The sequence below is a fragment of the Podarcis filfolensis genome (assembly GCF_964270895.1).
Source record: "Podarcis filfolensis genome assembly, chromosome: 1".
In the NCBI taxonomy this organism is placed as follows: Eukaryota; Metazoa; Chordata; class Lepidosauria; order Squamata; family Lacertidae; genus Podarcis; species Podarcis filfolensis.
Window position 1 is genome coordinate 4,361,977 of NC_139604.1, and position 23,835 is coordinate 4,385,811.

The 23,835-nt window shown below is 43.6% G+C and overlaps 2 protein-coding genes and 1 long non-coding RNA gene across 3 annotated transcripts in view; 2 read left to right on the top strand and 1 right to left on the bottom strand.

The window, feature by feature from the left end:
- The window catches only part of LOC310743599, a 265,247-nt gene that overhangs the window by 218,324 nt on the left and 23,088 nt on the right, over window positions 1-23,835 (top strand). The window lies entirely within an intron of this gene.
- Window positions 27-6,707, top strand: LOC310743366 (kinesin-related protein 11-like). Its single transcript, XM_083573541.1, has 4 exons — window positions 27-115; window positions 4,006-4,135; window positions 4,806-4,870; window positions 5,845-6,707. Exons 1-3 carry the CDS (start codon window positions 69-71, stop codon window positions 4,851-4,853), a joined length of 225 nt encoding a protein of 74 aa, XP_083429667.1. The 5' UTR covers window positions 27-68; the 3' UTR covers window positions 4,854-4,870; window positions 5,845-6,707.
- On the bottom strand, window positions 13,914-21,912 carry TNFSF13B (TNF superfamily member 13b). The gene is made up of 6 exons (XM_083572739.1): window positions 21,140-21,912; window positions 20,919-21,015; window positions 17,053-17,109; window positions 16,005-16,117; window positions 15,768-15,918; window positions 13,914-14,849 (listed from the first exon to the last, which is right to left on the bottom strand). Exons 1-6 carry the CDS (start codon window positions 21,446-21,448, stop codon window positions 14,737-14,739), a joined length of 840 nt encoding a protein of 279 aa, XP_083428865.1. The 5' UTR covers window positions 21,449-21,912; the 3' UTR covers window positions 13,914-14,736.

Consider the following 23,835-nt stretch of genomic DNA (forward strand, 5'->3'; position numbering starts at 1 on the left):
AACGGCCCCGGGGGAAGTTAAATGGAGGGCCGGGGGCGGGGAGGGCAGAAGCCCTCTTTTCCGAAGAGATGGGGGAGGAAGGCGGCGGCGTCCGTGTCTCCGTGCTGCTTGGCAGGTGAGTTTCTGGGGGCGGGAAAGGGGAGTCGCTCGAGAGTGGCGCCGATTCCCGCGACTCCCGAGCCTGCAGCGAGCGGCGAAGAGGCGCAGCTCCCCGGCTGGAGGAGGAGGAGGCAGGCAGGCAGGGGCGAGGGCGGGTGTCGCCCCTGCAGAGATGGAGAAAGGCGAGCGCCATCTCGGAGGGGGAGAGGCTGGGACTGGGCAGGAGCGCCCAGCGGTGAGAGCGAGCGGCCTGCCCGGAGGACGGGAAGGGCCCCTCGGGGGGTTTCCTGCCATTTCCTCCACCTTGAGCTCCCCGCTGCTCCGCCAGGCTGCTCTGCCCCTCTCTGGAAGCCGCCTCCAGCCTTGCCAAGGGCGGGAAGCGGGAAGAAAGAATCTCCTGCGAGCAGCGGGGGGGGGGCGCTCTCCAGAACCAGGAGAAGATGCCCCGCTCCGCCTCTCCAGCCCAGCACGGAGGCGCTGCCGGAGCCAAAGGGGTTCAGCAGCCGCTTCCACGAACAACACCAGCGCTTTGAAGGGGAAGCGTGTCATCCACGCGCTCGCAAAGGCTGAGAATCCGATGCAGCCAATCAGCAAGCGGCTTCCTGCCTGGCCTGACCCACCCAAGAGACGACGGGGCGGGGGGGGGGAAGAACCGAGGAACCTTTTTAACCCCTGCACCACGAGGACCCTTTGAAAACAAGGCGAAGAGGGAAGCCAGGGGAGAATTTTCCCCTCCCTTCACTCATTTCCCGAGGGACTAGGAGGCGGCTCGAATCTCCCGAACCTCCCTCTGGGCCTTCCTGCAGGATCAAGCGCCCTTTGTCTCCTCGCCTCCCCCCGCCCAGGCGCCTGAGATCGATTCGCCCACCCGCCCTCCCCTTAGGCATTACTACGGAGCAACTTGTGGGCGGGGATTGAGCGCCTACGTCCCCAGTAGACCAATCGGAAACGGCCCCGGGGGAGGGCAGAGGCGGTTTTTTCCCCGAAGAGATTGGGCTGGCATGGAGAGGGCGGGGCCGTCCCGGAGGGGCGCCCCGCCCCCTCAGGCGATTGGTTGTGGCTGCGATGATGTTTTAATATTATTATTTTATTATTATTTTATTATTTTTATTATTTTATTATTATTATTATTTAGTTTTATTTTAATTTATTTTACATTTCCTACCACTGGGCGATTTACAGTATAAAAAAACAAAAAAAAGCCATAATAATAAACTAAAACAATAAAACACACACATCGTTTAAAAGACCATAGATTGTTTAATTAGCCAAAGGCCTAGGAGAAGAGGAAGATTTTTGCCTGGCACCTAAAATATGTAACAAAAGCACCAGGCATGCTCTCCCTGAGGAGAGCATCCCACAAGATATGCCAGTTCTGGGTTCTGTTGGTCGAGGGCAGGTGTGCTACTGTATATACTGATCCGCACATTACAAACTGGTATTAGTGGTGGCTGTTTTTGTTGGTCTGTGGGACGTAGGTGGCACTGTGGGTAAAACCTCAGCGCCTAGGACTTGCTGATCGTATGGTCGGCGGTTCGAATCCCCGTGGCGGGATACGCTCCCATCACTCGGTCCCAGCGCCTGCCAACCTAGCAGTTCGAAAGCACCGCCAGGTGCAAGTAGATAAATAGGGACCGCTTACTGGCGGAAAGGTAAACGGTGTTCCGTGTGCTGCGCTGACTCGCCAGATGCAGCTTGTCACGCTGGCCACGTGACCCGGAAGTGTCTGCGGACAGCGCTGGCTCCCGGCCTATAGAGTGAGATGAGCGCACAACCCTAGAGTCTGGCAAGACTGGCCCGTACGGGCAGGGGTACCTTTACCTTTACCTAATCTGATGGTGATAGTAAAACAGGTTCACAGCTTCGCTTTCGTCCTTTAAAGATAACTGAAAGCAAAGAGATAGCTATGATGGCGCAGTAATATCTCACTTGGTGAGTTCTTTGAAAGATAGAACAGGTTTGTAAATGGGGGTTGGTGGAAAAAAACTACCATTGAAGGATGCTGCAGCTTGTGTGCATTACAGGAACATCCTGCTGGATCAGACCAACGATACCATGCATGATCTTATACACCTCTATCAGGTCCTTCCTTAACTTGCCTTTCCTCTGAAAGCCCCAAATGCTTTGGAGGAAAGAGGTTTGTGTGCCATAGGATCTGCTCTGTCCTCTAAGCTATGCTGCTGCTCTAAGATGAAGTAGAGCAGGGGTAGGCAACCTAAGGCCCGTGGGCCAGGTGCTGCCCAATTGCCTTCTCAATCCGGCCCGCGGAGGGTCCGGGAATTGGCGTGTTTTTACATGAGTAGAACGTGCCCTTTTATTTAAAATGCATCTCTGGGTTATTTGTGGGGCATAGGAATTTGTTCATTTCTCCCCCAAAAATATAGTCCGGCCCACCACATGGTCTGAGGGATGGTGGACCGGCCCACAGCTGGAAAAGGTTGCTAACCCCTGAAGTATAGGATTTTGTCTTGGCACCAATCTGGTTGACTTGGCTATAGTGAAAGAGGTGGGGTGGCAGCAGTGCCATCTTCTGCTTCGGCTCAGGTAGCAAAATATATTGGGCCAGCCTTGTGTGCTTTCTGTTTGAGATCTGGCCGGCAGAGCCAACTATATATTGGGACTGTGGAAGGCTCATGAACTTCTGAAGTGTTTAATGGGGCTGTTTCTGCCTGGGAAATAGCAGCTGCAGAAATTCAGTTGCTCTGGGTTTCAAGTCTGTTTGGCACAGCAGTCCTAATGCTTATTCAAAAGCAAGTTCCATTGACATTGCTGGATTGTGCTGAAGAGGTGCAGACTAAACAATGCCCATGTTACTACATTTATATCCCACCTTTCCTCCAAGAAGCTAAGGTGGCCTACTTGATTTTGTCCCCCTCCATTTTGTCCTTACATCAATGCCACAAGGTAGGTAAGGTTGAGAGACCAGTGAGCTTTGTGGCTGTGTGGGGATTTGAACCCTGACCACATTGGTTCCTTGGACTATAGTAGAAATTCAGTTATGTCTGTTCTTAAAGTGGTCGAAACATCAAATCGCATAGTATGCACATCCTTCTACCTTTTCTTCTGTTACAGACCATCCAGGATCTTAGATGCAATCTACTAATGACTTTAACACACATTTAACACACGTTTCCTCTGTCCTTTTGCTTTCATGAAATGTTAAATGTTGTTCAGTTGAACATATTTTCTCCCAATATGGTAGCAAAAGAACTATTGTGGCAGGAGCTGTCTGAAAATAAAATGCTGTTTGATGTTTAATGCCTAGGGATTCGTCTCGAAGAGAGCCAGTGTGGTGTAGTGGTTAAGAGCGGTAGTCTCGTAATCTGGGGAACCAGGTTCGCGTCTCCGCTCCTCCACATGCAGCTGCTGGGTGACCTTGGGCCAGTCACACTTCTTTGAAGTCTCTCAGCCCCACTCACCTCAGAGTGTTTGTTGGGGGGGAGGAAGGGAAAGGAGATTGTTAGCCGCTTTGAGACTCCTTAGGGTAGTGATAAAGCGAGATTTCAAATCCAAACTCTTCTTCTTCAAAGAAGGCTGCAGTGTCAACTAAAGCCTCTCCATCTTGGGCCAAGTTATCAAGAAGCTTTGTGCCAATCAGGCTGGGTAAGGACAATACAGTTAAGAAAAGGTTCTTTAGTTTGTGCTGTATTGAAAAGTGTTCTCACTTGATTCTAGACCAGGTAGCCAACGTAGTGCCATCCCTAGGTTATTTGACTACAATTCCCACTACCACAGGCCATTGGTCATCTGTCTGGGCCTGATGGGAGTTGTCATCCGACAACTTTTGGAAGCCACCACATCTGCTGTCTCTGTCCTAGATGTAAAAGATCGGCTCTTGGCCAGTTTTGCCTTTACTTGATAAGTAAAAACTTCCTTGTTCTTTTTTTGGTCATCCTCCTTCACCAGAGACTACATTAACTACAGGGGTAGCAAGCTGACACGGATTCTCCAGAATTCACTAAATGGAAATACTAAGACTGTGATTATCTGCACAGTCCCTCAGACATCCTTGGAAGAAACTCTTAGCACTTTCCAGGTAAAAGTAGACAGTTCCGTTTTCTTCCCCAAAAAGTTTTGTGGGCAAAGTTGCCCAAAGTAGCAAGTAGGCAAGAAGTTATTTCCCTCTCTTTAAACTGGCATGCTTTGTTCTAGTGTATGTATCTGCAGTTAAAGAACTGTGAGAAATCAGACTTCCTCTTCAAAGGGAAGTAATGTAGCACTTCCTCTAATAGCTGGGGTAGATATTGACATTTGCAGAAGCAACCCAACCCCTCCAACTCTTAAAAAGAGAGTCTATGAAGACTAAGCTTTCATGGTAGTCATGGAGTCTTGAATATCAGGTGGAAAAGGAAAGGTGGGGGGAATGGCCTACTTGAGCTCCTGATAGTTTATCTGTTGCCCTCCAGATGTTGGAGGACTCCAACTCCCATCAGCCATGGTCAACATGGTCAGATGATGGGAGTTGTAGTTCAACAACATCTGGAGGGCACTAGGTTGGCTAACCTAGGCTTCTCCCTTCTATGAGAGGTGAACGTATGCTGCAACATTTTGTTTAATGGGTCCCTTTTGCATTTACTGTAATAGCAAATGTTGATTTTTAAGATTCCATACTTCTGTAATTTTCGAAAAGAGATTTTAACAAAGGTATTTTTTTCTGACTTCTCCTTCAAAGAGCAGTTCTGACTGCATGTGCCTATCTCTCCTAGTTTGCGAGTACAGCAAAAAATATGGAAAATCTTAAGAGAGATCGTTGAAATGACGCCTAGAAGAAGTAAGTTGTTTACTTTGAAATCTGAGTACTAGGCTGGAACAGGTCAAATTGCATCTATATCATTTTTTTTGTTTTGTTTTTAAATGGGGTTCATGCTCTGTTTTGCCAGCAATTACACCTTAAAAGCATAGCATTCTTTTAGTTGGTGACTCAGATTATAAAAAAAATTCTGTTACGGGTCAGCTGCCTATACCAAGTGAGGACGCCATAATCTGTGTTTAGACGCACTCTCCATTTTAAGAGTCTGGCCGAATTTTAATGGCGACCCTGAATAAAGTTGGCAACCATTTCGTGCAGAGGTTTTATTCCCGGCCCCACATACATTGGAAGGGCATGTATAAGTGTACCCCAGCCCTGTTACGCCCTTTTCGTGACATGCTGAGCAAAGTTTTTGGGTCACTTCCAGGTTCGTTGCCATATGCAATCGCATGTCTTTCGGATGTGCATTAATCGGTTGTTGTGTGTATGCAACCCTTTCCGCACTGGGGGTGGTGCAGACTTAATTTCATAGAAGTGACTTGAGGAACTTAAATGCTTTCATTGTTTAATGCTGATGTTTAACCTTCACAGCCATTAGTGCTTATAGTACGTTATTACCATCACAGTACAGTGGTACCTCTGGTTACGTACTTAATTCGTTCTGGAGGTCCATTCTTAACCTGAAACTGTTCTTAACCTGAAGCACCACTTTAGCTAATGGGGCCTCCTGCTGCTGCCGCGCCACCGGAGCACAATTTCTGTTCTCATCCTGAAGCAAAGTTCTTAACCTGAAGCACTATTTCTGGGTTAGCGGAGTCTGTAACCTGAAGCGTATGTAACCCGAGGTACCACTGTAATATACAAATTAACAGCCACAATCCTCACAACCAAGAAGGGGTCTACACCAAAGCACACGGGTATCCTATCCTTACTAGGAACATCGTGTGCCTTCCAACCTTTGGTATTGATGCTTTTCCTTTCTGGTTTCATCACAGTCCCAGCTGGCACAGATCCTTGAAGAGGAGAAGGCTCTTGAAAACGAGGAGCAGGATAAAATAAGGATTGTCACCGAGATGCTGGTGACACCATCTGCTTCTTCTGCATCAGCAGAGGAGTTCAAGTTAATATTTAAAAATTTAAATGTTGTGGGACCTTCGGTGGAAAACTGGTGGCTCTTCCACATTTCTTGTCTCAGCTGTTATTAAGTAACCAAATCGAGCGAGGGACGCCTGGGAATGGCTAGAAGGGTGCCACTGTAGAAAAGGACCTTCTGATGTGTAGAAGCTTAACCTAGCTCTGTTGAGGCATGCTTGAAGCAGGAAGTTCATCCCGGGAAGCTGGTATATCTCCAGTGAGCTGTTGCTGGTGGTGGCCTTGCATGTATAACCAATCAGAATACTATTGTTTAGTCTTAGCCAAATGCCTTGAATTCTTTGGTCGGTTTGTCAATTTTAATGTAATGCTGCGCCAAACCTAAACCCCCATCAAACTGGGAAATGGAATGGTGTGCCTAAACACCTCGTATTTCTGGTGTTTTTCCTCTTTCTTGGTTTATCAGGAGGAAGTATTGTCAAAAGACTTGCAGATCGAGGAGCAAAAGAATAAAATCAAAGCACTGGAAAACCACATTAGTGAGCTGCAAAAGATTTTGAATAACACGGGGGCTGAAATGGAAAAAAATGAAGCAGGCTCTCAGTGATGCTGTGGCAATGAGACAATGGTTAACAATCACCAACAGTTTAAATGCCAGATGGAAATAGGCTCCCAAAGTTGTACAGTAGCAGCAGCAACTTCCTCCTACTAGACAAGAATAAGTTATTCACTTTAGTAAACTTAGAGCCTTCGAAGCACAGCAAAGAACTTTCAGGCGGCCCTTTGAATGCATCCTGAATGCATCCTAGGCGTAGTTTCTTCAGTAGTGCCTTAAGCAATGAAACAGCAGCAGCAGCATGAGGCTGTTTGAAAGCCCTTTCCCTCAAACACCTCCCTGCTGCTCCTGAAACCTCTTTCAAGAAGAGAGCTAATTTTGATGATTATTCTCTTCTATTGCCTCTTGCTCTCTTTCTGCCTCTTTCAAGAGCCTCAAACTCATAAATGGATATGTCTGCATTCAGCTCTCTGAGCTCACATACCAGCTGCTCTATTTCTAGTCATAATAATAATATAATAATAATTATGGTCCAACGACCCACAACATAGATACAGAATAAAATAGACTCATATAGACAACCCCCCAGGGAAGGTTGTTTGTTTAGTCATGGGTATGTTGATTTTTGATTCGTATGACTACTGAAAGAAACTTTGCCACGGCCGCTGTGATAACATTGGACTTGTCGTCCAGAAGATATTTGATATAGTAGGCTTCAGATTGAGCTGGCCAATTTGCCAGTAGTGGTTTAATCAATAGTTCCCTTGCTTGATCATATTGTCCGCAATGCAATAAAATATGCCTCATGCAGTCGACGTCCTGAGAGCACACACAGATCCTATTTTGATAAGGGATGCCTCTCAGTCTGCCATTTAACACTTCTGATGGGAATAGATTTAATCTGGCTTTGGTGAAAAGACGCAGATATGTTGGTACAGACAAATTTCTAAGATATGCTGGTGTCTGAAAATTGAACCCATAGTGAATTCCTACTGCTAATGGGCCACAGATAACATGAGATTGAGATTGGAGATCACTATGTGATATGTCCCAGAGCCTTTGCCTCAGAGATTAAAGGGCGATATCATATCCCAGATAGTACAGGAGAGAAGGTGGCATACCAGTGGAAGTGGCTTTTCTAACCATAATTTTCATCCATGAGCTGGTAAACTCCTCGTTGTTTAGGTATGGAAGTTACCCCTTCCCTAGGCCAAAGACTGAGATCTTGAGCCAGTATCTCAGGGCAGCCCACCATGCTTTAGTTCATAGAGGACATTCACCTGTTTCTAAAAATAGTTTTGCATTTGGAACACAATTTGGAACTTGTAGGAGGGACCGGAAAAACTTTGCCTTTCTCACACCATAAATATGCATGCCAACCAAATCGGTTGTCATGTCCTTCTGGATCTAATAAATCAGTATTTTCTAATTTGATCCAGTCCCGGATCCAAGTAATGTAGCTTGCATCATAGAAAAAATTTAAGCCTGGAAGAGAGATGCCTCCTCTTTCTTTCACATCTGTTAATATTTTGTTTTATTCTCGGCTTCTTCCCTTTCCAGATAAATTTAAATATATCTTTTTGCCACTTTTTGAAGGAAACTGCATCACTTATTGTTTGGAATAAAAACAACATTTTTGGCAATACATCCATCTTGATTGCTGCAATTCTGCCTATGAAGGAGAGATTCATTCTTCCCCATATTTCTCGATTCCTTTTTATCTCAGTCCAACATTTTTCATAATTATCTTTATAAATATTAATATTTTGATCTTGTTTAAATGATTTTAAACAAGCCACTTTGAAAGCTGTAAAAAGAAAAGATGGCCTAGAAATAGGATTATTTACACACCCACTTTGTCTTACCTCTTTTTCTGCTTCCTTTTCAAGAGCCTCAAACTCATAAATGGAGATGTTTGCCTTCAGCTCTCTGAGCTCACATACCAGCTGCTCTTTCTCTAGTTGCCTTTGTTATGCCATAAACGTGCATGCCAACCAAATCGGTTATCATGTCCTTCCACCTACTGGTGTTATGTACCATCTATACGTCATTCCCATTATGTTCTCTTTCTGCCACTTGCTGCAGAGAGCTGCTCAGAGAATGTGTGAGTGTAGACCCCGTCCCTTGGGCCCGATGGCTTAAGTGGGGAGCAGTCTTCCCAAATACTCACAGGAGCAGCAGGAGCCGCAAGTGCAATTTTTAGGGAGTACTTCGCTGAAGAGGCTTTGCGCAGCTATCCCAGAAGCCAGAACAGCAAGAGGGATTGCTGCGCAGCTCTCCCTCTTGCTGTTCTGGTTTCAGCGATAGCTGCATAGCCTGCATTCGCTTCATGACGCACACACATTTCCCCTTACTTTTTAGGAGGGAAAAAGTGTGTCTTAGAGAGCGAAAAATACGGTATTTTGTCATATAATCATCAAAGCATTGCCATTCATTTTTTAATTTTTGATTTGACTGCTGTCGTATGGATGCTGTTAATTTAGCCAATTTTAAGTATCCATTTTATTTGAGAGTCCATTCCTCCTTGGTAGGTAGTTCTTTAGTTTTCCATTTAGATGCTATTACTATCCTAGCTGCAGTGGTTGCATATAATAAAATTCTTTTTTTCGATTTTGGTATTTTTTTTCATAAAAGGCCCAGTAGGTAAGCCTCTAGTTTTTTCTTTAATGGAATTGTAAGCATTTTTTTCCAATTTCTCATGTATTTCCGCCCAGAAATACTTAATCAGGGTGCAACTCCACCACATATGCATTGTTGTACCAGCTTCCTTGTTGCATTTCCAACAGAGGTTGGATTTTGGTTTATAGATTTTTGCTAATTTGACTGGTATTAAATACCATCTGTAGACCATTTTGTACTACAGGTGGTAAACCTTATATCTTCCTGCCAAAGTTTCTCCCATTGCTCTAAATACATTGTGTGGCCGAAGTCTCGCGCCCATTTAATCATTGTCTCTTTCACTTCCTCATCAATCATGTCCAAATCTAGCAAAAGGTTATACATTTTAGATAGTAATTTTTTGTTGTTTTTTAATAATGTTTCGTGCATTGATGAATTTTCTTCAGCAAAGCCTTTCTTTGAGTCTGAGTTAAAGACACTTCCAAGTTGTGTATATTGCCATCTGTCGGAGACATAATGCCTTATTTCCTCATATGGTCTTATTCTAAGTTTACCTTGATCTTCCATTATCAAATCTCTATAAGTTGCCCATTCCTTATTCATGTTTAGTTTTTTCATGGTATGGGCTTCTAGGTGACAGCCACCATGGTGTCATTAGCTCCAATCTCAATTTGTACTTACTCCAGACTCCAACGCGTTTCTAATTAGGTGGCTATTGAAGTCTTTATTGACTTTGATCTTATCATATGCTAGGTCGGCGTGCCATCCATACCTGTTGTTAAAGCCCTCCAGGTCTAATAAATCTGCTTTTTCCAATAAATCTGCTTGATCCATTCTTTCAGCCATACAAGGCATTCTGCTTCATAGTATAATTTTAAATTTGGCCACACCAGACCTCCCTTATTTTTTGTCTGTCAGGAGTTTAAATTTTATGTGGGCTTTCTTATTTTGCCATATTTTGTCATATCTTTCCTCCACTCCTCGAAACATGTTTCCCTAGATATTATGGGAATTGTTTGAAAGAGATGGGACATTTTGGGACGGACATTCATTTTAATTATGGAAACTCTTCCTCCTATTGATAATTTTAATCTGCTCCACATTTCAAAATCCTTTTTTTCTTTCCAAACCTTATTATAATTATTTTCAAATAAATTGATATTTCTCATGGTTAATTCTATACCTAAATATTTTGCCTTTTTCATAATTTGCAATTTTGTCTTTTCCTGTATATCTTTTTGTTCCTGCTCTTGCATGTTTTTCACCATTAACTTTGTCTTTGTCATATTCATCTTAAATCCTGATACACAGCCGAATTCTAGAATATTCTCTATTGCTTTTGGGACGCTTGTTTCTGGTTCTTCAGTCGTTAAAATGATGTCATCCGCAAACACCTTTAAATATATTTTCCCCTAGTGTAATCCCTTTTATTTCATCTTCATTTCTTAATTCTGAATTTAAAATTTCGAGAGCTAAAATGAATAATAACGGCGAAAGCGGACAACCCTGCCTGGTGCCCTTCTCAATTTTTTTAATATTGGTCTTGGTGTTGTTTACTATTAAACTGACTTGTTGTTCTTTATATATTGCTTTGACACCTCTACAGAATTTTTCTCCAAGAGCTGATAGTTCTGTCGTTTTTTGCAGAAAGGCCCAAGATAGGTTATCAAAGGCCTTTTCGGAGTCTATTAGCATAAATGCTACTTTTTTGCTAGGTCTTAATTCCAAATATTCAGTTAAATCAATAACCACTCTGGTGTTTGTTTTCATATGTCTGTTTGGTAGAAAGCCCAACTGATCATAATTAATAGTATCTTTTAGTATTAATTTGAGTCTGCTTGCCAGGATGCCCGCAAATAATTTATAATCATTGTTTAATAGCGAGGTGGGTCTGTAGTTACTTACTGGCTCTCTAGGTGTTCCTTGCTTATGAATTAATACAATATTTGCTTCTTGCCATGACATTGGAATTTTACCTTCTTCCAATATTTTATTCATTAGATTTTTTTAAAGGCAGGACTATGTTATCTTCCAGGAATAAGGAGAGATTCATTCTTCCCCGTATTTCTAGATTCCTTTTTATCATTCCAACATTTTTCATAATTATCTTTATAAATATTAATATTTTGGTCTTGTTTAAATAATTTTGTCAGCCACCCTGAAAGGTGTAAAAAGAAAAGATGGCCTAGAAATAGGATTATTTACACACCCACTTTGTCTTACCTCTTTTTCTGTTTCCCTTTCAAGAGCCTCAAACCAAAAGTGGGTATGTCCTTCCAGATCTAATAAATCAGTATTTTCTAATTTGACCCAATCCTGTATCCAAGTAATGCAGCTTGCCTCATAGAAAAATTTTCAGTCTGGAGGACAGCCATTTTTTCATATGTGGTGGAATTGTAAAATAATTATAAATTATTGGGACATGATTTATAATGAAATGGAAAAAAATGTTCAAGTTAACCTTTGGTAAAAGTTCAGTAGCATTTTTATTAGGTATTGTAGGGCAATATTTACCAAAAGATAAGAATCTCTTTATGTATGCAACAACAGTGGCCAGAATTCTACTACCTCAAAGATGGAAAAGGGACAAAATACCAACAAAAAGGACATTGGCAAGAAAAGTTGATGGAATACGCTGAAATGGTGAAGTTAACTGAAAGACTCAAAGATAAGGACAATAATGACTTTTTAAAAGATTGGGAACCTTTTATGATATATATACAGAAACAATGCACTGAAATGAACTGATTTACAGGATTCGAGTAATGCACTTACAATGGACATATTTAAATAGAAAATAATAATATGAGGTAAAAATGTTAAGAATAATTAATAATACAATTTTAATTTCAGTATATAAGGCATCAAAACTATAAGCAGAAAAAATAAATATGCTATAAACAAAAAAAGGGAAGTTGGGGGAAGTCACTGTGGGAGGGGGGTTAATTGAAATTGAAAAATGTACGGTAATTTGATTTTTTTATTATGTTAAAATTTGTAAGCTTAATAAAAAAATTTAAAAATGATTGCCAAGCGTTCCAAGATCAAGTCCTTTGTGAAGGTCTACAATTTGTACCAATAGATATTTTTTAAAGCCCCTCCCCCCAAAAAACTGTTCATGGTTTTTATAATTTATATGGAAAATACTTGTTTTTAATGTGATTTTAAAAGATGAAATAAATAATAGACCTTTGCACAAATATTTCTGTTGTTGAAACTGAAGTCATCTTTCTAAAGTGTGGTGGCATAGAGAGAAATTGAGACGTGTGTGAGCTCATCGTGACAACCAGGACTCCGTAGCCACATCTCCAAGGGGATCAGTGGTTTCCAAACTTCCACGGATCGTTTGAAAATTGCTGTGGGTCTTTGTGGACCATTTAATGGCCTTTCTGCCTGTTGTAGCAATTGTAACATTCTGCGATGAGACAATGTATGGTCTTTCATTGAATTTCTATTGTTGCTTTTATTTATTGTTTCATTGCACTACAGTTTGCATTCCATAGAACTCAAATGATACAATAAACTACAATATGAGAAATAAAAGAAGCAACAAAAATTACAATTAAGAATTTAAGTGCCGGGAGATGCCGGTCTACCTGGCGGAGGGGTTGACAGCATTACCAGGTCTTAGCAGCCCATGGCCTCCTTGAGACCTACAGGTTTACCTCATGCGGAGTGTGACATTGTCTCCAGTGCCCCAGGGTCTACTCCCTGGGAAGGCTCATGCTTTCTGGTCCCCTGCGGAGGAAGAAAGGCTTCCCTAAAGCCCTAACCCAAATCCCTAACCCTAAAACCCTAGCCCGAACCCCAACCATAATCCCTAACCCAACTTTAGTCCCCTAACCCTAAGACAGAGAACAATCTAGACTTAAAGTGCTTGCTGGTAAACATTTGCAGCCGTAGACCGACCGGTCTGTAATAAAAAGGCAAAGAGTTCTAACATGAGAGAGAATGAAATACTTATTTTGGGACTGAGCTTTACTAAGCTGTTTTCTGTTTGCAGCTTCACATTTCTTTCCTGATGTGTTCTAAACAATGAATTGGGTGCAAAAGCTACACAACCAGAAGGCTGCTGGTGCCGGAATGGAATGTGGCCTTCTCATTGGGAAGAAGTTGCCTCCACTTCCCTTTGAGCAATTTATTCCCCATACTGTAGCTCCCTGCATTACGACAGCGTTTAGGAAGATTATCTGTCAGAAGGCTGTTCTTTATCATAGAATCACAGAACCTTAGATTTGGATAGGAGCCCCCTACAATGCCAGATTCATTCTTATTCCTTACCACATATGTTGACACTTATTCGCAATGTTTTAATATATTATTGCATTTAGAATTACTGAAATACCACAAGTCTTTCAGTTTGACAGTTCGCCAGTGCCTGGTACAAAAAATGGCTTCAGCTGTCTTAGGACAACCTGCACATGATGCGCACCTCCTTCCCCCACATTCCTAACAGTCTTCAATGTCATCTAAGTGAAAAATGCCATCAATATTTGCACTACTTTGTTGGCCAATGGGGAACACAGTTTGATGCTGCAAAGACCTTCCTTTATCTGTTTGTGTGTGTTAGTAATTTATTTATTGATAAGAACACATTTTTTGCTTGACTCTTAAAACTTTTGAATTGAAAGCTGGAAAGCTGCAATCTTTTACACTTACTGAAATGTGAATTCCACTGGAATGATTTTGACTTATTTATGAACATGCATGGAATTCAGTATCAAGGGTACTTCTGTGACATATTGAAACAATTCACAGTTTTATTGCACTCTATGTGACTAATAATAATAATAAAAATAAAATAATAATAATAATTTTATTATTTATATTCCACTCATCTGACCGGGTTGCCCCAGCCACTCTGGGCAGATCCAAACAAAATATTAAAAGCACAGTAACACATCAAATATTTAAAAACTTCCCTATACAGTGGTACCTCGGGTTACAGACTCCGCTAACCCAGAAATAGTACCTTGGTTAAGAACTTTGCCCCAGGATTAGAACAGAAATTGCACGGCGGCGGTGCAGCAGCAGCGGGAGGCCCCATTAGCTAAAGTGGTGCTTCAGGTTAAGAACAGTTTCAGGTTAAGAATGTACCTCCGGAACAAATTAAGTTGTTAACCCGAGGTACCACTGTACACGGCTGCCTTCAGATGTCTTCTAAAAGTCAAATAGTTGTTTATTTCCTTGGCATCTAATGGGTGGTCATTCCACAGGGCACATTCTGCTGAAATAGTAATGCATCTCCCCTCCTTCCTCAAAAGAAAATTGATGTTTAAAATTGTAAGTCCTGCCATACTAGCTGTTGGGGGAGACAAACAGTAGAGAGGGCTGTTGCATTTCCAGGTGGCCACTGTAGGAAGTGGAACACTAAACTAATGAAACACAGATCAGTTGTTGGTCTGACTCAAGACTGCTCTATTTAGGCTCTTATGTAACAAATGCTATATTTATATTCTTCTTACAAATTTCATTTCTGGTAACCCACATGAGGTGGGCGTACCACATCCAATCAGCTTCCTGTTTTCAATAAAACAGAAAACAGTACTCCATAAACCAACTAACTAAAAATGAAACACACAACAGATCCAACCCTTTGTACAATGAACAATGAAGAGCTTCACAGAAGTCTGACTGCACCAAAAAAAGTGGCATCTCCATTCAAGACTATCTTGGCTCCCATCCGTGGAATGGTGAGCTGAAGCTCATCCCCTTCTTCTAATTTTGCAATACCTGCCAAGAGAGTTTGAATATCCTTACAGAAATGTAAACATATAAACATGTACAGATTGTTATCAGTCAGTCCAGAGACACCTCTTTGATTTAATGTTGTTATTGCTGTGTTGCTAATAATAAGGTCCCAGGATGTAAAATAAAACTTATAATGCAACAAATCAAACATTTTATTTTCCCAAGTACAGCATAATACCTGGAAAGAGACTATGTGGGTCTCCAGCAAGTGTTGGGAAGCAACACCTGTGTGACACATATGGTATCAGTCTGGGTGGGTGACTCTCTTCCTAACTCCATAGGAGTTTTGAGAGGATAAAGGGATGGACAATTATATACACTGCCTGAGATCCTTGGAGAAAGTGCAATATATAAATGTAATAAAATATAAAAAAATAAAGATTGACTTCTAAAACTGAGGCCCAAGTTGGTGGCCACAGCTTTCAGGTCATGGAACAGGAAACGGAAGCCCTAAACTACCGACAGCAGATCTTAAGCATGATGTGAGCATTGCTTATAGACAGTTAATCAAGCAAGTTCTCCAACACACACTTTTCAAGGGCAGGAAGTCATGTCAATTGTTCCTCCACCACACAGAGACTGTTTGTCACCCAGGTAGGCATTTGCACTCAGGCTTCAAAATTACTGAGCACATTCTGCTGAAAGTAGCTTGAAATACAGCCACCGAGGAGAATCTATTGTTGTCTTTGAATACTGTTCACAGGCAACCACCACAGAGTAGGTAAAGATAAGGAATTTAGGAATTTATGTATGAAACTTAATGAGTTCAGTGAGTGGTTGCAGAAATATGTGGTCCACACCCACACCACTTAGAAACACCGTGTCAGATATATTTTTAAGCTCCTCATTCCATGTGTGTGGGACTTGACAAAATGTATTTAGGACAGGTAACGTATTTACCAGCTGTATAACAAGAGTTGTTTGGATTAGTGAGAGGCATGTTTTGGATGCAACGAAATAATGTAACCAAACTGAGATCATCACCAACTACATGAGCTTTTTTCCTCTGGATCCAATGTCCCATTGCAAACATTTCATCTGTATACAAAACCTGAAGAATAAAGACAGACAAAATTGATTACACTATGAAACTTTAAGAAAACAGAACAAACTCCGGGAGCTTACTAAATTCTTTACCTGACCATATATGAAAAAGTAGCCAGTTTCTCTGACAAGTATTTTATTTCCTTGCTCTTCAAGAGCAGTTCCTCTTTTAAAGCTAAGAAGCCATGGAACTATACTTGAACCATCTAAAAGAAACAAAAAAAATAATGTAAGAATAAGCTAATCAGTTTATGTTTCCTTTTAGTATCAAAGGCATGTTGCTGACTTTTGAAGAGAATCAGTTGGATTTTTTGAAATCGGTCGTTTCTACCTGTAAGATAAGATTCAAAGAGCTGTGGTAACAACTTATTTCTACCTACTTGTTTTTCTATTGGGTCACCAGGAATAAGGCACCCTCTCCCCATCACAGATTATTCATGTTTTCAAAAATTTCTGGAAAGTTGGGGGTTCCCACAACTGCAGCAGTGCAGCAAAAATAGAAAATGTGGATTGTTCTAGTATGCACAGAGAATTCCACTATATGCACCACTCGAGCTGGTATGGCTAACTTTTCTCCGGGCTGACAGCCAGACTGACCCATGGGTCAACTATCTAAGTGGACGTGGCCATTTTTTCCAAAAAGAAAAAGAAAAAAGAACAATTTGAGGGGTCTTGAGGAAGGTCACCTCTTGGCGTCACAGAAACACAACAGAGGGCATGCATTTAACATCTTTAGAAAAAGAAATTGACAAATTTGGAAGGGCACAAATCTTTTGAAACCACAGTGGAGAACAGAAGGAACCAAGCCAGGCCTCTTGGGATGCTGTCTGCAGCCCACAGGGTAGCAACCCCTGCACTAACACAAGTGCAACAACAAAACAGAACTCAGATACAGTGCTCACCTGAGCATGTGCTCCAATGAAGCAGCAGCTCACAGGATTTGAAGACAGGGTCACCATTTCAGCATAAGGCTGTGCTGAAAAATTCCCATTGGAAATGTGAAGGGATGTTACTAATGGAAATGAAAAGCTGAGCACAATTTGATGTTTCTTGCCCTGTAGCAAGTGAAATGGAATCATAGGTGGTGCGGCCCATTTATTTGTGGCAAGAGTAAAATGAGGTTTAAAAAATGCTGCATTACCATGTTGCTGAATGTCACGCTTGCTGTCAGCCATCAGCTGAAGACATGACTGTAGAACTGAAGGGGGAAACACAAGGAAGTAACTAAAATATACATCCCAGCAGCCGAGACACAAAAGTACAATTCCCCTGCAGTGGCCGCAGAAGCAGAACAATATTGATGGTAGGTTCTCTGTGTGTGTGTTTCTCCTGCCGTCAGGGGCAGAGGAAGAGGGGTGCGGTGGGGGCAGGCCACTCCTGGTGTCACCAAAGAGACAAAATGCCGGGCAGCACTCACCGCGGGGCCTGCAGCGTGTCTGAGCCACGCGTCTCTCCTGGAGGTGACGTGGTGGCTTGGGCGCCCACAGGCTCCATGCTGCCCCAAATGGTCCGCCCGCCACCACCTCCCCCTCAGCGGTAGGGCGGCTGAGTGGGAAGAGGCAGGCAGACTCCGGAGGCCCCGCGGAGCACCCTGCCCCCAGCTGGCCCCGCCTTGCGGGTAGCTGGCCCCGCCTCTGGGCGCAGGGCACGCACGCAGCCCCAGGCGCCCGATTGGCTTGCTCCACCACTGCCTGCCATTCCCCCTGCCCCCTGCAAACTCAAATTACCGTATTTTTTGCCCTATAGGATGCACCGTCCCATAAGGCGCACCTAGTTTTGGGGGGGAAATAAAGGGGAAAAAATTATTTCCCCCCCAGGCGCGGGGCTGGGGGAGGCCCGAGTTTCCCCCGACCCCAGCCCCCAAACAGGCAGCTCTCTGCAAGCCGTGGGAGCCCAGCGCTGGCTCCCGCCGCTTGCGGAGAGGTCCGCGAAGCCTGGGCGCGCTGATCTCAGCGCGCCCAGGCTTCGGCATGCTGGCAACTCTCCGCAAGCAGCGGGAGCGCTCCCACTGCTTGCGGAGAGGTCCGCGAAGCCTGGAGAGCGAAAGGGGTCGGTGCGCACCGACCCCTCTCGCTCTGCAGGCTTCAGCGAAAGCTTGCATTCGCCCCATAGGACGCACACAGATTTCCCCTTCATTTTTGGAGGGGAAAAAGTGCGTCCTATAGGGCGAAAAATACGGTACTCCTCCTAACTAGTTTTGGGGGAGCTGCAGCCCATGGAATGTCAAGGCTTCATGTCATTGTGATGCCAGGTGACCGACATGTGACAAGTGGCCTCACCCACCTGTCCAAACGTGGCACAAAAGGGCTGAGGATAAGGATCTTACCAAATTGCCAGATCCAGTTTCCCATACCCAACTTAAGTTATTGCTATATTTTGTAAAGTAGTGTTTTCCAATATTTATTTTTGCTATTTGTACCCCACTCTTCAGCCCAAAAGGATCCCAGAGCAGTCTACATACACACAATTGAAACAAAGCAGTCCATGCCCACAGGCCAGCAATCAAAACAGAGCAAGTCATGAAAGGGAAAAGGGCCTGGAAAAGAAGTAGGAAACTTGTTCATGAATGGACTCAATTTAGGGGTGAATTTAGGAGGTCAAGATGACACCAGATTATTCAGTGTGGTAAAAAACAAGTTACTCTGATAACTTGTTCATTACAAAAATGAATTTTTATTTATTTTGTTTTTTTATGTCTGTTTTTAGATTTCATATTGTAATTGTTCTGGGATGCCTTTGTAGAACTGCCTATAGTTTGTATGAATAGTCTAAAATGGAAGATTACCCTCATGTAGCTGAGTGTAGTACAGAGCTCAAACAAATTACAGTGGTACCTCTGGTTACAAACACTTCAGGTTACAAACTCCGCTAACCCAGAAGTAGTACCTCGGGTTAAGAACTTTACCTCAGGATGAGAACAGAAATTGCGCGCCGGTGGTGCGGCGGTAGCAGAGTCCCCATTAGCTAAAGTGCACCTCAGGTTAAGAACAGTTTCAGGTTAAGAATGGACCTCTGGAACGAATTAAGTTCTTAACCCGAGGTACCATTGTAAAAATTAAAGGTTAATGGAGAATGGTTTTCTGTCATCAGATTTATTTTAATGGCATTAAGTTCAGATATTTGCAATTCTGAACCAAAATTAATTCAGTTAGCAGAATGAAGCAAAGCAAACATTGAAATGAGTACTTTATTGACTACCTTTTGAGGGATTAATGTTTGAGTAAGACCATACCAAACCAAAAGCTCTGAGCTTCAAAATTTGCCCCTTTAAATATAACAGATATAGAAAGTGAAAGGCAGCTATGGTAGATGTGTTAAGTTGAGCAAAAATGGGATTTATCCAACACAAAACATAATGAATCTACTTTTCCAGAATAGTACAGATTTTTATGGTGACATACCACCAGCTTCTGAAAATATTGATCTATACAGATTCAGTATTCTATTTTTTTGAACAGATTAACCATTACTTATTTATCTGCTAATTGTGTATCGTGTCTTTCCACCAAATCGTGTTGAAGGCTAATAGTAAAAGAATACAAATATATTGTAAGAGAGAAAACCAGCAAAAGGTCCCTTACTGTTTACAAATTTTAGCAATGTGGCTTCAATGAATCTGCAGTTACTTTGTTCACCTTCTATAGATAAAATCACAGTAGTGAACCTACCAGGGTGTTCCCCATGTGTAAAAACAATAGAGCAGACCAGGTGTGAGGAACATTTTTCATCCTAAGTGGGAAACATTATAGAGACCACCAGCGGAGCAAGCTGATTGGGCGCCTGGGGTGGCGCGCATGCCCTGTGACTGGGGCGGGGCATGTGGGGGCGGGGCTAGCCAGGGCAGGACACTCCATGGGGAGTGCCTGCCTCCTCCCACCCAGGCGCCCAACAGCTGAGGGAGAGGGGGCGGGTGGACCATTTGGGGAGATGCGTGGCTCAGGCGTGCTGCAGGCCACCGCCCGACATTTTGTCACCCCCCTCAGTGGTGACACCCGGGGTGGCCAGCCCCCGCCCCCCTTCCTCCGGCACTGGAGGCCACATGCTAGTAGTGGGCAGCGCCAGAGGCAGAAGGGTGTGGAGCAAGCAAGCACAATTCCAGGGTACACTGCAGCTAGGCAAAAGCTCTCAGGGAGCTGGGAGAGCAGGGCTGGTGAAAATTGTGACCTGGAGAGAGTCCTAAGGAATGGATTGAGCCGTTTGGTCCCTAGGTCTGAGATTTCTTACACACACACTGCTTTTTTTCCCTAAAAAAATATTTAGGGGTAGTCTCATTTTCCTACTCATATTGAAATACTGCCCCTCAATGAGGCCAAACTTAAGATTCACAAAATGTTTAGGGGTATGCGTACCACTGCATCCCCCCCAGAAAAAAGCACTGTGTGTGTGTGTGTCAGTGTTACATTTTCCAAAACCATATTCATATTAAAATAAACATTTCCCCATTCATATCTTTCTTTAAAATAAACCAATAATTTACAGCTTCCCTTCTTCCCCCTCCCTGGTTCCTTTAATTCTCCCACCTATTCTTGTATTTTCATTTAATTCCCTTAATCCTTTATTATTCCTTTGTTATGTGTTATACTGTTGAATTTACCTTACTCCTACTAATGTTTTCACATGGTTATAGTTGTTTTCCAGATACTCCACAAAAAAATTCCATTCTTCTTTATATACTTGATCTTCTTGTTCTCTTACTTTATTCGTTAGACCTGCTAACTGCATATTCTGTCATTTTTAATTGCCAATCCTCCTTATTTAGGACATCACTCACCTGCCATTTCTGGGCTAACAAAATCCTAGCTGCTGTAGTAGCACACATAAATCGCTTTTTCTGAGACCTAGGTACTTCCGTCTGTACTATTTTCAAAAGAAATGCCTAATTACCATAATTTTGGCTGTATGCCACAATCGCAGCAAAAAGGCTTACATGCCATCTCTGGCTTTCATATTTGTTAGCCCATTTACTCCTTGGGGACCTGTCTTCTTTACTAAGCTCTTTTCACTTACCTGCTTCTCCTGCACGCAGAGGAGACCTTTTCCCTCTGTGTTTGTCTCCACTCCACATTATCTCTTCGCTACTTTGATGTGGTCCAGAAGAAATTTGCTGCCAACAACATATGCAGAAAGTCAATATTAGGGCTGTGACTCCTGTCCTTCCCCAAAGCGAATGGAAATTGCAGAAGACACAAAGAAGTATACATTTCCTTCCAAATGGGCCTGCAGCTCACCTGACTTGAAGCACCTTCTAATACATTCAAGTAGGGAATGAAGGAATTGGCCTCTTTGCTCTTTTCCAAAGACCTCAAGAGCTGTGGAAATGATGCCCTTGTCTGGACCCTGCAGTTCAGCTTGCTGCTCAGCATGGCTAGTTCTGACTTTAATGCTGTAACATAGTAGAAAGAGATGGCTGCAAGGCAAGATGACATGAACACTGCAAGCCCCAGAAATATTAGTAAGAACCCTTTAGGATCCAAGCCATTAAAAGGATGGGAGGTGGTGATATGGCTCTTTCCTCGTGTGTAGGTCATAAATGCCATGCCTCCTTCCTTAAACACCAGATGAAAACTTCAGCTGATTCTTTCTGATGAATAACCACATCTTGCCAGTTGCATCCAAGATATGTGGCCAAAATGCAGACAGCACTTACTTCCTGTCATGTGGGTCTGTTGATGCTATATGCATGACATTTAATGTTTGCTTCTGCTTTATGGCTCTGTTTCTGTAGTTCCCCAACTCACCTTCCTCATTTCAGTTTCAGCTTCACGTATAGCAGTTCAGCTACACAGCTGTGTATGACCTTCACCACATCCAAATGTCTGGTCATTTTGAATTCCATTGCACTCTTAGATAGCAACCTGTGTTGGAAACTCTTGGCAAGGTGTAGAGAATACAATGTATTGGCTCCGAGTACCAAACATGACAGAATTAGATATTTTCATTTTCCTTTTATACAGTCATACCTCGAGTTGAATGTGCTTCGGGTTGAGCGCGTTCGAGTTGCGCTATGCAGCAACCAGGAAGTAACGGAGCGCGTTTGTTGTGACGTGGGGTTTGTGATTTCAGCTCTCTTGACATAATATGCTGGAGACAGTTCTGTAGTAACGCTTCTTTATTACAGCAAACAAGACTGAGAACTGAAGAGGGGAGAGCTACATTTATAGGGACAGGGAACTAGCTAGAAAGGATACATTTTGGAGGGAACAATATCAGGCAATCACAGTCCTGCCTTTTGGAGGAAACCAATAAGACAGAGGATCCAAATACAGCAGCTTAAATGAACCAATAGTCGCTGTACCCTCTGGAACCAAAATTCAGTCACTTTACCCTAATGCAAATACAGACAACAATAATACAGATATAAAATCCTTTGACTCAATACACAACACCCCTCCCCCCCTAGTGAGCACTGCAGACGTAATCTCTCAGGTACTGTGGGGTCCTACAAGTTCTACTTGATCTCCTGACAACAGGTGTTGCCGGTTCTGGATTGGATGTTACCTGTGGTAAGGGGGGTGCTATAGGGGTTTCGTCAGGAACAGATGGAGTCCCAGACATCGCAGGGTCCCCTACCTGTACCTCGTCCTCCTGAGGACTAGCAGACCCTGGTTCATTTGCTGAAGCCCCTGGTGACTGCACCTCTGGGCCATTTTCACTCTGGTCTTGCAGCTCTGCGTCGTTAGCCAGGGATGAATTATCTGACCCCTCCCTGCTGAGCGCCCGGCGCCTCAGCTGATCTATATGTCTCTTCCAAACTTGCCCATTTTCCAAGGTCACATAGTAGGACACTGGTCCACTAGTCCGGGTGACCACACCAGCCACCCACCGCGGACCTCGTGAATAGTTCCTCACCCAGACCAGATCTTCAGGGGCGAGATACCTTGTTGTGTCAGCCTCAGCCTGGGGGGTTGCTCTTGAATTACGGTTTGGCATTTTATCAGGGTGGACATAATCCAGCACCGTTACCAGTCTTCTACCCAAGAGCAGCTCAGCTGGCGACTTGCCCGTCGCAGTACACGGCGTCGCATGCTGCAAAAATAACATTCGCGCGATGCGAGCTGACCAGTTACCCTCCATTAAGCGCGCAATGGATTCTTTGGCTGTTCTTACCATGCGCTCAGCCTGCCCATTGGAGGATGGGTGAAAGGGCGCGGATGTGACCCCTCTTATGAAGTTATCAGCCAAGAATGCCCTGAATTCTTGGGATACAAAAGCTGCCCCATTATCTGATACAATGGTCTCAGGTAACCCGTGGGTTGCAAACAGCTGCCTCAACACCTTGATTACGGCAGCTGATGCCATGCTAGGGACCATCGCCACTTCTAACCATTTGGAATATGCATCGACGATAACCAAAAAGACCTTCCCCTGGAATGGCCCAGCAAAATCTAAGTGCAGCCGGCTCCAGGGAGATCTGGACTGCTCCCACCAGTGAACTGGTGCTCTGGCCACTTCTGGCCGCACCTCTTGGCATGCCTTGCATGTTCGTACCCATTGTTCTATGTTCTGGTCCATTCCAGGCCACCACACATAACATCGGGCTAGCGACTTCATCCTGACCATTCCCGGGTGTCCCATGTGAAGCGTCTCAAGAACCCTGTTTCTCAGTGGTGCTGGGATGATCACCCTATCTCCCCACAGGAGACAACCCTTATGCATGGACAACTCGTGCTGCCTTGTCGCATAAGGCCTGAATTTGTCTTCATGCGGACCACCTGGCCACCCCCTCCCCACCCAAGTGAGCACACGGGAGAGAACAGCATCTTTCCTCGTTTTCTCAGCTATATCAGTAGCCGTTACAGGAGCCCCCGGAAGTGTTTCCAGCATCATTATGTGCTCCGCTGGAGCAGGATCCACATTGCTCCCGCCAGGAAGAGGCAATCGACTCAGCGCATCAGCGTGGCACAACCGTTTCCCCGGCACATGG

Bases quoted from the DNA above. Each gene is read 5' to 3' on its own strand.
- TNFSF13B (XM_083572739.1), bottom strand. From the start codon at position 21,448: ATGGCATTTATGACCTACACACGAGGAAAGAGCCATATCACCACCTCC. The intron at 21,016-21,139 runs GTGAGCTGCAGG...TGTTGTTGGCAG, and splicing joins TAGAAGGTGCTTCAAGTCAG to CAAATTTCTTCTGGACCACA. The intron at 16,118-17,052 runs GTAATGCAGCAT...TGTTTCTTTTAG, and splicing joins GCGTGACATTCAGCAACATG to ATGGTTCAAGTATAGTTCCA.
- LOC310743366 (XM_083573541.1), top strand. From the start codon at position 69: ATGGGGGAGGAAGGCGGCGGCGTCCGTGTCTCCGTGCTGCTTGGCAG. The intron at 116-4,005 runs GTGAGTTTCTGG...CTCCTTCACCAG, and splicing joins GTCTCCGTGCTGCTTGGCAG to AGACTACATTAACTACAGGG. The intron at 4,136-4,805 runs GTAAAAGTAGAC...TATCTCTCCTAG, and splicing joins AAACTCTTAGCACTTTCCAG to TTTGCGAGTACAGCAAAAAA.